Source organism: Panthera pardus, unplaced genomic scaffold (assembly GCF_024362965.1).
Source record: "Panthera pardus isolate Hobbes unplaced genomic scaffold, ASM2436296v1 HiC_scaffold_22, whole genome shotgun sequence".
Lineage (NCBI taxonomy): Eukaryota > Metazoa > Chordata > Mammalia > Carnivora > Felidae > Panthera > Panthera pardus.
The window spans coordinates 37,002,229-37,014,282 of NW_026526788.1; the positions used below are offsets into that span (position 1 = coordinate 37,002,229).

The 12,054-nt window shown below is 47.8% G+C and overlaps 1 protein-coding gene across 36 annotated transcripts in view; it reads right to left on the reverse strand.

Moving 5' to 3' along the window:
• KCNMA1 (potassium calcium-activated channel subfamily M alpha 1) overlaps positions 1-12,054 on the reverse strand; it is a 722,982-nt gene that overhangs the window by 496,424 nt on the left and 214,504 nt on the right. For 32 of the 36 annotated variants that reach the window (XM_053909597.1, XM_053909598.1, XM_053909595.1 and 29 more), the window contains exon 2: positions 9,516-9,677. The exons of the other annotated variants lie outside the window; for them this stretch is intronic. In XM_053909597.1, the coding sequence (XP_053765572.1) occupies positions 9,516-9,677 (162 nt within the window). The remainder of the gene's footprint in view (positions 1-9,515; positions 9,678-12,054) is intronic. 36 annotated transcript variants of the gene reach the window in all.

The following is a 12,054-nucleotide window of genomic DNA, read 5'->3' on the forward strand; positions in this document are numbered from 1 at the left end:
TCCTCCAAAGGCCCTGGGAGAAGAGCCAAGTGAGAAAACTCTCCCAGCACAAGATGGTGGGCTCCAAATACAGACATTCCATTTCCGACAAAGCCTCCAGGGGGTGCCAGCTTTTACTGGTTGGGAAAGGAGAAGCTAGTTTAACATTAGTCATAGAAACACATTTGCTCAGGCCCCTTGGGTCCAGCACAGGATGTGTGATCGGGACCAGAAGTGTGGGGCTCCCAGGCTTGTCCAAGGACTGATGGAGAGGTCATGGGCTCTGATTTATGACCAAACTACTTCAAAAATCTTGCCACCCAGAGCATTGTAGCAAAATGCAGACATAACATTTGCACTTTCAACACTTTGGATGATTTCACTTTGCAAGCTTTGCTAGAAGAACCAACATGTGTCCAGAGCCTTAAATAACGTCTGACACCTAGCAGATCCTCCAGGAATGTTTGAAGGAATGAATGAATAGCTCAAAGGAGATGCCTTGCACGTACAGCAGAATCTGTGTCCTCTCCTGGTGACAGCACACTTCCCTGCACCCTTTCAACAGATTCGTGGTTGCTGCCCGACAAAATGAATATGGAAGACACCTCCCCACATACTGGGGCTGATGTGTTCTCTGAAACCAGCTCTGTGTCTGGCAGCCTCGCCTCACATCCAGGAAGGACCAGACATGGGGACCGCAGTGAGTGTACTTGACCCTCTTTTTACAAGACCCATGTGTCATCCTGCCAAGACATTTCCTATGGCACATATACCTATAATGTATGGCTCCCAGGGTGGGCCCAGCCTGCCCTCCAGACCCCAGCCAGCTCCGGGAGGCCACATGAAGTGAGAATTACCTGGCCGACTTGACATTAGTGAGTCAGGCTGCCATGAGCTGGCTTCAGAAATGACAGGGCCTGAATTTGTGTGCATGAAGCAAACATCATCAGCTGGCTGGACCCAAACCAGGGCCTGCCTGGGATTCTCAGACCCCTTTCAAACGACCATGCCCAGAGCTGGTTTGGCATCCTGAGAGGACATCTGACTCTGGTGAGAGCCGAAGGCTGCTCCACGTCTGTGGCAGGAAAGGATTTATCCTCCACTCTCCAACCCCGTGTGTCTCCACACCAGCCCATTTCCTCCATGGTGTGTCACTGGGCTTACACAACAATGACCAAAACAATAATAGCTAATGCTTAGTAAGCACCCACCACATAATAGCCACTCTTCTAAACATCAAATATGCACTGATGCATCAAATTCTTACAACATTAAGAAGCAGGGACTATTATGACACCCACTGGACAGATAAGGAAACTGAGGCACCAAAATGGAAGCAACCAGCCCAGGGTAAAAGCCCTAGGGAGTGGCAGATCTGGGACTCAGTAGAATGGCCGCAGAGGCTGGGCTCCTACCACACACAACAGCCCTCAGCATCCTTTCCTGAGGATGCATGTCCCAGGAAGGGAGGAAAGCAGGAGGTGGAAATGCTGGGGATGCTGAGTGCTTTACATGTCCTCCTTGTTGGTTCCAATCAAATGAGAAAAAGACATAAAGAGCCAGATGGAGATCAAAAGAGAGTAGGAGCCCCAGGTCAGATAATGCTGGCTTAGCAAAGGGGCGGGGCTCCTGTCTCCCAGCCCAGACACAGAGGCTGAAACAGAAAGAGCAGAAGCAAGGGTGACTAGCAAGGGAAAGTCCTGCAGTGCCCTGCCTTGTTCACCAGACACCCACTTTGTGCTGCATTCAATCCCATGTGCTTGGGAACACCAATAGAGGTCGTGGACAGGACAGACGGATGAAGGGATACAGATGAGGGAATGGACAGATAATGCGGGAGGACTACATGGGTACCCACTCCCCCCAAGAAACTCCAGAGGAGAGAGGCAGTTGGGCAGAAGTGCTTCCCACCAGAGCCCAGAGGCCCCTGGGAGTCAGAGATAAACAGCCAGGACGAAGCAGGCTGCTCCTGGGCCAGAAGGCTCTTCCTCTTCCCAGAGCCGTCTGAGGATTCACTTCTGAAACTCTCCTTCATTTTCACAGGGGAGGCCAGAGGAGCCAACACACCAGCTAGTAAAATTAACAGCTGCTCCTTACAGAATGCGCTGGAGAGGCCGGCTCACGGATCACGTGGCCCGCAGACCAGCAGTGCATACGAGCAGCCAGTGTAGTGTGGCCGAGGCACCTGGCCTGCAGGCCAGAACTGGGGGTGTCCTCCACGGTAGGAACCGGACTCCGGGCTGCTGGGCAGGGCCTGGGGTGGGCTCGACTGCCGGGGATGCAGGTAGGTGGAGTTACAGGGAGTGACCCTGCCACAGAATTGCCAGACACGCCCAACTGACCTTGGGAAGGGGAAATCCATAAACTGAGTCAGCTGGGAACCTGCTGTAGAGCTTTGAGGCCCACCTGGCTCTGGCCTCCCTCTCCCCATCTCTACCACATCATTTGGTTTAGACTGTGAAATAAATGTCTCCCTGAGGGGCTAGGTGGTACCCCTTATCCGTTGTGCTCTGAGGAACCATAGGGCAAGTCTTGCTGACTACTTGGAGACAGTCCTGGAGCAGAGGGGAACTTAATGATCTAGTTCAGGGACTGGCAAGCTTTTTCTGTACAGGGCCAGACAGTAACTATTTTAGGCTGGCGGGTATTTTGGCCTCTGTGGATACTACTCAATTCCGCCGTTGCAGCACGTTGCAAAAGCAGCCACAGACAATATGTAAATGAGTGAGCATGGCTGTGTCCCAATAAAGCTTTGTTTATGAACACTGAAATTTGAATTTCATATAATTCCACATGTCACAAAATATTCTTCTCTTGATTTTTTAAAACACCATTAAAAATGTAAAAACCATCCTTAGCTTGTGAGCCGTACAAAACAGGCAGTGAGCTAGATTTGGCCCATGGGTTATAGTTTGCCAATCCCTGGGCTATTTAAGTGTTTCCCAAAGTGCGTTCTTTATGATGCCTTACAGGTGTTTCATGAGGAAAGGGTTCCCTGGTGAAACAGGAAAGGGAAACGCTGGGCAAAGCAAAGTCTGCCTTCTTACTGCAGGACTTCTTTGAGCTTCACACGTTGCTATGCATTGACAATCTCACGAAGGGGAGAGCAATGAAGTCTGTCCAAGTTCCAGGGAACCATTTTTATCCTAGAGCATCTCCTAGATCCAGTTTTCTGTAGAACCTAATTAAAGCAGTGAGGATGAAGTCCGACCAACTGTCACAAACGGCACCAAATGTGATCCTGCCTCTCTTTGAACATCTCCGGTGACAGGCAGCTCACCACCTATCATGAGTGCCTGTTGGATTCAGTGACTTCTGTGACTCACGTTTTCTCACCCAATGGTGCGGTGTCACCAGCAACAAATCTAGTGCAAGCCCGTGCATCTTTCAACAGGTGAAGACAACATTTCATGTTTAATGATATAAAGAAAGCACACCTTCCTTGACTTATTGATTCATATCCAAAATATAAACTCTTTGCACAGGATAAAATGAAGAGCCATTATTAAGTCCCGAAGAGGGACTGCCATGCATTTCCTTTAAAAGAAGCCTCACTTAGGGGAGTTTAAAAAAAAAAACCTCAAACAAAATCCCAATTTACCTCCAAGTGTACAGACAGTGGGGTCTACCTATTTACTATGAGAACATTCTTAATAAGAATGCAGGTCCATGACACCTCAGGTCTTTCCGCCACATAGGACATTTGTAGGTGATAGAAAAATTTTATGCAGATTTGCTTAAAATGCAATAAAAAGGGGGAGGGGGCATGAGTGAGAGGAAGACAGAGATGGAAATGTGAGCTGTGCGTGAATTTGCCACCAGGCAGCCCTGCAACGGAAAAGGAGAGGATGCTGATGAGATGTGTCAGCAGCACTGTGAGTCACCTAAAGGGAGAAATGAAGGCAATAAATGTCACATATTCGATTAAGCGTATGCCAATGCGCACCCCCATTTTGTTCAACTAGTCCAATTTCATGTGCAAATGGCACTGCAGAGAACGTGTCTATTTAACTCTATTAAACCAATAGGATTATTTCTATTTGAAAGATGTAGTTGATACATATTTTCTTTTGGGCTCTAGGAGATAAAGATGGACGGCCCAGCCTACGTATATAATGTTAATGTAAAATGCACACACATGCGATGTTTGGGGGAAGATAAAGGAAAAGACTGGTGTTTTTCTTTCTCTTTCTTCAATAAATCATCCCAAAGACGGTAAAGCAAGTATAGCCTATCTTCTCAGTTCATGGATTCGATTTACATGTTTCCCGGAAGAATATTTAAATGTAGTGGCATGGGAAATAGGGGGAAAATAGCCAAACAGAGTGAATTCTAAGAGTTCTATCTTTGCTCAAGGAGCTGATGATTGTATGGGCAAAAGTAGTCTTTAAAGAGAAGCACAAAGCAGTGACCGTGTAAAGGGACTGAGGTCCGGTGCAGGCAACATAGATACTACCGCTCACACCTAGAGATGAGGCCATGCTTGGCCATGATGCATAGTTTTTTCTTAGGGAGATAGCCTCTCTGAGATCAATGTAGAAATTAATATGAATATTCGGAAACAAGATGTTTAACAGAGGTGAGGTGAGTGTATGTGTGTGTCCACATTTAGCCATGGGTATATCTGTGTGTCTGTAACTTTTCTCATTACAAATGGGTTCTCTGGGACTGTCACTCCTGTGCTGTATTACCTTAGAAAAGTCCTTCCTAAGGAAGTTCTTCCAATTTCTGCCTTTCAATTTCTTTATTTATTAAATAAGCAATTGAATAGACCATGATCGGAAACCTGTGACTATGAAAAAGGATCTGGCCCACCGCCTGTTTTTGTAAAGTTTCATCGGAACACAGTCACACTCATGTATTGTCCATAGCTGCTTTCAAATTACAATGGCAGAGTTGAGTAGTTGTGACAGAGTCCCTATGGTCTGCAAAGCCTAAAATCTTTACTATCTGGCCCTTGACTGAACACCTTACCAACCCTGAAGTAGACTGTCTCTAATATTGATTTTTGCTAATGATTTTATAAAGTACAACCAAACAATAGAAAAGCCTACTCTGTTTCTTGCCCTCTTTACTTAAATGTACTGCCTTATTCTTAGAAAGATTTCATTTAGCTCACAAAACTGTAATGGAGTACATAGCCACATACATGGAAAGTCTGAATTGGAGAGAATAAGGAAATCAGGACAAAGGGGAAATGAGCAAAGAGACATAGACGTGAAGTCCAGGGGATGTGAACACATGGAATGTAAATCCTGAGATGCTGTGTGTTTTCAGTGGGCCACGAACGTGGCTCACAGCAGCCACTACAAGGAGAGGGCCATGATCCCTTTCCCAACTCCGTGTTCACTGAAGGTCCGCAGGAAGACCACAGCAATCCCCAGCACAGAGAACCACTTATCCCCGGAGTCTGTGCATACAAGGGAAAACATGACATGGAGTGAACAAAGTCCCAGCAATGCCCAAACAGCTAGGAGTTACCTCCATGGCATTTACTGCCCCTGAAATGCCCCTCAGTGTGGGCCAACCCCAAGTCCCAAAGTGGACTTTGTCACCAATTCTTCCAATATACTCCCCAGTTCTGAAATAAGCATGCATCCTTTTTATAGCCAGAAAATAATAAATATTTTTAATTTTTAAAAAAGATAAAGGAGAGGCACTTGGGTGGCTCAGTCGGTTAAGCGTCCAACTTTGGCTCAGGTCATGATCTCACAGTCGGTGAGTTTGAGCCCCACGTTGGGCTCTGTGCTGACAGCTCAGAGCCTGGAGCCTGCTTTGGATTCTGTGTCTCCCTCTCCCTCTGCCCCTCCCTTGCTTGCTCTCTGTCTCTGTCTTTGTCTCTCTCTCAAAAATAAACATTTAAAAAAATTTGAAAGATAAAGGAAGCAGTAACCCTTGCCAGCCTGGTGTCCACTTTGATGCAGAACCCCTCAGCCATGTGCTCCAAGACTCTGTCCAGTCTTGCTATTTTTATGAAGCTAAGCCTGACTACCACGGCAGGAGAACCAGGCAGGCTATTCCCAGCCCCAATGCTGAAGCTCCAGGTGTGAACCATAAAAAGCATTGGGGAGTGGTGACTATCATTTATTCTTATTCACACTGAGCTCAACAACTTTATATCTAGTCTATCGATACAAATAGTTCACCCCCTAGATCTCTGTTACTCATCCCCTATGCCCAGGGCCTGGAATAGTGTCTGGGGCAGGTCAGAAACAAGCACTCACTGAATGAATGGTGTGCTCGTCTGAGAGATCTCAGACAGCAGGTGAGTCAATAGATGTGCTGGGGTCGTCTGGAGAATCTTCCCCAACCTGGGCCTTACCCACAAATGCCTAGCTTTGAGACTCTCACCTGTGACAATGAGACAGGTAAGAAAGGGGCCCAGGTGTGGCAGCCAAGCTCCTGTGCCAGGTGTCAAAAAAAATTAAACATTAAATAGGGAAACTCTGAACAGCTGGGTGTCTAGTCTTGCTTTAATCCCATTGTTGCAAGGATAAACATTTGGACAGCTCAAGACAAACACAGCTTTGGGTTCGGAACAGACAGAGATGCTTTCTCGTGCACACTGAAACTTCTATGTGAAATCTGCTCCCTACTCAGAGCAGACACCCGCCTTCTCCTCAAGGAGAGGCCTGTTCCGAAGGCACCAAGACGCCTGCTCTCTTTGTGCAGCGGGACCAGGCCTGCTATGATGGAGCCAGAACAGCCCGGACAGGATTTTCTCCAAGGAGACCTTCAGAGGGCAGCTGGCATCAGGGGCAAAGAGGCGTAGGCAGACTGTGCTTGTCCATGCAAATGTTAAGAGAATCAGGCCAAACAGCCTCAGGATCTAACTGGCTCAGACAGTAATGTCAAAATGTCACAGCCAAAGCGACAGCTGACAGTGGCTTAGAAAAAGAAGAGGCATTATCTTTGCCTGGGAAGTAATGACACAGAAAGAGCACTAGACAGGGAGTCCAGAGGCCTGCAGGTACGAGCCTGGCTGTGTCACTCAAGGCTGCATGCTCTTCGGCGAGTTACTGCCCTTCCTATGCTTTAGGTTCCTCAACTGCAAACTGGAGACAAATTCATCGATAAGACCCACTTGCTTGCTTCCTTGTAATGAACCCCGACAACACAACAGCAAAATGGGAGAGACCGAACAAATACAACATGGCCCTTGCCCTTCAACCTGATCGTAATGCATAGCGCCTCACACAGTGCCTGGCTCACGGGAGGCTCTTGATAACGTTACCATGAGCGGTAGCATCAACATGGCTACTGGTGCCCTTGGCCTCTTAGTTCTGCTTCCCTAGCACCACCCACATCCACCCACCTGCCTGCACTGCGTGGTGCTCATTCAGGCCTGGCTGCGGCGGGTCCCCTGTGGTCATCTGCTCACGGCCTGTCCCAGCGGGGTAGCTCACTGTCCTGACGGATCCTAGCACGTCGCGCTCCCGCCTCACCAATCTGCTCCCTACTTTGTCTCCTTGTGTTTCTCTCGGCACAACCACCAGTCATGATGCCCCTCCCTCAAAATCTCCTTTTCCTACAAAATTCAGTCCGCATTCTTTGGCTGGGCATTTGAAGATCTGACAAGCTGCCACCAGCCCATCTTCCGGGTCTTCTATCCCCTCAGGTGCCTCCTTGTTCGCCGCCTGGGCCTCGCTCCCTCCATGCTCTGCGCCCTTTCTCTGTTGCCACTGTTCCCTCACTCTGGGATGACCCCCTCTACTGTGTAGACATTCATGATGCTAGCTCACAGTTCAATGCTCATCTCAAATGTTCTCTGTTTTATTATGTATTATTTAGGTATTCTCCGCTTCTGGCCCACTAAGTGGTCCCTTTCTTATTTTCAAGCTCAGGGATGCTTCCATCTCGGATATCTTCTCTGTCATCAAGCATGTGCTCAGTTCATCTTGAAATGGAAGTTTTAGCTCAAAGGCTCCACCCGGTGAAGTGCCACGAGGCTTTCTTGATGGCCCCTGTGTCCCCACACTCAGCACCCCCTACGCACACCCACACAATGCTCGTACTCAGCATTTCTCCTCCACACATTCCTTCAATAACTTCCATCCACGGTGCAATGGAAGTAGATCATTCCTTGTTTTCCACAGGGCCGCAAAAAACGCCTAGCCAAGTCATTCTGGTAACTCTCGGCTGATGCCGATGGAGAAAATTAGAGCTGTCGACAGTGGCCATGCAGAAGCGACAGGCGTCACATTTGTGCAACCAAATTGTCTGCTGTTCCTCACCCACCATCACCACCACAGGTAGAGCATGCACTGCCTGCATTTCTTTCCCCATGAATGCCCAGACCCAGAACTCACCCTCCGTCAGCTTCCCACACAGAATCCACTCATACACAAGCACGAAACAGCAATGGAGCCTTTGCTGAAGAAGACTGTGCAGGGAGGTGAGGAGGCTGGTAATGGAGCAGAGACTGCGACAAGCGACCTACAATCTCACATTAGATGCTCCGTGCCACCCGGTCTCTCCTGGGTCCCACCGACCCGGGAGGTCCTCCTCCATGCAGCATCTGGCCTCGTCAGTCTCCCTCTCCTCCTCTCCAGAACCACGGCTTTAAACCTCTCCCATTTCTATGGTGCCAGCAATCAACATCAGCCACAGCTTCTGGACTTTCCAGAAAACTCTGCTCCCAAAAGCTCCCTCAGTTAACAGAACCCTGTCCTCCTTGACGGCTGTTTGGCCACCACCTTTGTGATGCGAGCATGACATTCAGTGTCATAGTCCCTCCCTCAAACGGTTTGTGACATAGTCATCCCAAACATGATGTAGAGTCGTCCCCAAGAAGGATTCTGACGAATCCAGAAGTTTCTGGTGAAACTTCTACCATCTTCCCACATCTATCGCCACCTCCTCACCGAGCTCTCACCATGAAACACCTTGGGTGTGGCACCTATTTTCCAATGGCCCTGCCTTATCTTTGGTTCACCTATCTGTCAGGACATTCCCATTCATTCTTTGAGTCAAATTAGTCTTGACCAAGCCCCAGCTTCAGGCCCAGGAAGGGCAGCCCATACAAAACAGCTTCCAGAATTGTAATAAGAAATCATTTGGAATGCAACATCCTTCTCAGGGAAACTTCTGACCCGAGCAGACCCGACAGAGCCAATGGGCACGTGCTGAGAACTCTATGGATCCTGGCATTTATCATTTATGGGTTCTTTGTGGAATTTTGAGCACAAATTTCTTTGACTCCCTTCTCCTCTCCAGGATTATCAAGGTGTGTATGTGTGTGTGTATGTATGTGTGTGTGTACATGGTGTATGTGTGCATGCATACACCTACTCTGCTGGCAGAGGAAATGCCCTACATCCTCCCCAACATACCCCCTTCACCCCAGGTGCTGGCCCACTCTACAGATCCTCCCTCATACCTCTGGCTTACGTGCACAGAGAACCAGCCTCTACTCCATGACCCGCTGTTCACCCCCATTCCCCAATAATGGGTAGCTTAGAGAAGACTTGGGAAACATGGTAGGATCATGGACCAGATAGCAGGCCTCCCTGAGGAGGAAGGTGTTGGGGACTCACCAGGACTCTGCCAGTCAGTGTCTGGGCAGATATCATCACCCCCGCCCAGTCCTTCACAGAGGTCATCCAGCCGACCTCGGCTGCCACTGCCTCCTCTTTTTCGTCCACTGGCTTGAGAGTGCCATCCGCCTGGCTCGAGCCATTGTTAATCTTCTGGGCCTCCTGGCAACAGAGAGAACAGGATTGAGAACAGGAACCAACTGGATTTAGTAAACACAACCTACCCAAAAGAATCAAAGTTGGAAAGGTCCTGGCTGACGTGGATGCCGGCTTGAAGGTACAAGGGGCGAGGAGGTGGGATAGACTATGGCTTTGGTTTTCTTCTTAATCTTTTTTAAAAGAATCTTTTCTTTATTTCCTTTTAAAATATCTTTGTGAAAGAAAGAAGAATGAAATTATTCTCTTTCCCCTTTAAAGAAACAACCACTAAGTTCAGTAGGGAGAGCATCCTGTCTAGGGTCATGGAGTGACTACAAGGAGGCGAGGTTGGCATGCCGCCCACCATTCATACCGTCCTCACAGGAGCACCCTGTCTTTCTGAAGGAAATCTCCATTTGCTCATCTCAATCCATATAGTTCAAAAGGAACTGAAGGCCCACGCTTGTCCCAGGAATGGAGACTCCATTCCATCCCTCAGGAAACAGAGATTGAGCCAGTGATGGTCACATGACCCATGCCAACCCAATACAATTCAAGCCTGGGACTTTTGCTGGAAAGAACAGGAAAGGCAACCCTTCCCTGAGAATGAAGCCACCACAGAGGAACCTAGGAGAAGTGATAGAATACTGGTGTCATCATTTGAACACCTGAATCCAGCTGTGTCTGAAATCCACATAAGACCTTTTTCAATAACTTTTTAAAATGTTTTATTTATTTCCGGGGCGCCTGGGTGGCTCAGTCGGTTGAGCGGCCGACTTCGGCTCAGGGCATGATCTCGCGGTCCGTGAGTTCGAGCCCCGCGTTGGGCTCTGTGCTGACCGCTCAGAGCCTGGAGCCTGTTTCAGATTCTGTGTCTCCCTCTCTCTGGCCCTCTCCCGTTCATGCTCTGTCTCCCTCTGTCTCAAAAAATAAAATAAACGTTAAAAAAAAATTTAAAAAAAAATGTTTTATTTATTTCCGAGAGAGCACAAGTGGGAGAAGGGCAGAGAGAGAGGGGGACAGAGGACCCAAAGCAGGCTCCTCACTGACAGCAGTGAGCCTGATGTGGAGCTCAGACTCACAAACCACGAGATCATGACCTAAGCCAAAGTCGGACGCTCAACTGACTGAGCCACCCAGGTGCCCGCAGACCTTTTTAATTACAAAAGAGAATAAATCTCCCTTCGTGGCTAAAAACATGCTTGAGGAAACAAGGCTGACCTCTTCAGATAACCGAGCCCCACATGGGGCCCTAAACTGCACACTTTTGTATACAATGTGCCTTTGCCTAAAACACTCTTCTCCCACAGAAGGTCACGGCTTACTCCCTCACTTCCCTCAAGTCTTTGCTCAAATACCACCTTTCAGTGAAATCTTCTCTGGCAACCCTTTGAAAATTCCAACCCTATGGGGCACCTGGTGGCTCAGTCTGTTAAGCATCTAACTTCGGCTCAGGTCATGATCTCACAGCTGGTGGGTTTGAGCCCCGCATCAGGCTCTATGCTGACAGCTCAGAGCCTAGAGCCTGCTTCAGATTCTCTCTCTCTCTCTGCCCCTCCGCCACTAGCACTCTGTCTCTCTCTCTCTCTCTCTCTATCTCTCTCCCTCTCCCTCTCTCCTTCAAAAGTAAATAAACATTAAAAAAAAATTTAATTCCCACCTTCCAACAGCACCACCTTTCGGTTTTATTTTTTTACTTACAGTCTGCCTCCCCTACCAAATGCTGTACCTTGAGTGCCTAAAAGTGTGCCTTGCATATAGGTGGCTCTATAAACATGAATGAATAAATACAAAGGGTTATAAGAGCCAGACCTTCAATGTGCTTAGGACTACCAAACAAAATACAGGACACCTAGAGAAATTTGAATTTCAGATAGACAACGTATTTTTTACATGGCACATGGTTATACTAAACACACTGGTTATATAAATTTTAAATTTAAATTTAAATGGGCCCCCCTGCTCAAATACCCACTGATATCATTTCTGCAGGTACAGATGTATAAAAAGATACCAGCAAATTATATTCACCATTTAAAACCTTTGAATTAATTTTCAAGAGGCGCCTGGGTGGCTCAGTTGGTTAAGCGTCTGACTCTTGATTTTGGCTCACGTTATGATCGATCTCACAGAACGTGAGTTTGAGCCTGAATCGGGCTCCATGCATTTGGGATTCTTTCTCCCTCTCTCTTCCTCTCTCTGCCCATCCCCACTGCCAGCTCTCTAAATAAATAAATAAATAAATAAATAAATAAATAAATAAACTTTTATAAAATTTAAAAACGGAATTAATCTTGAAGGCAAACAGACCCTGGGGACATTGTGAGTTGGAGCACAGGAGAGAAACCAAGGGAGAGGTGAAAACCTTTGTCTGCAGTGAGTGGGGATGGGGCGAGTGAGG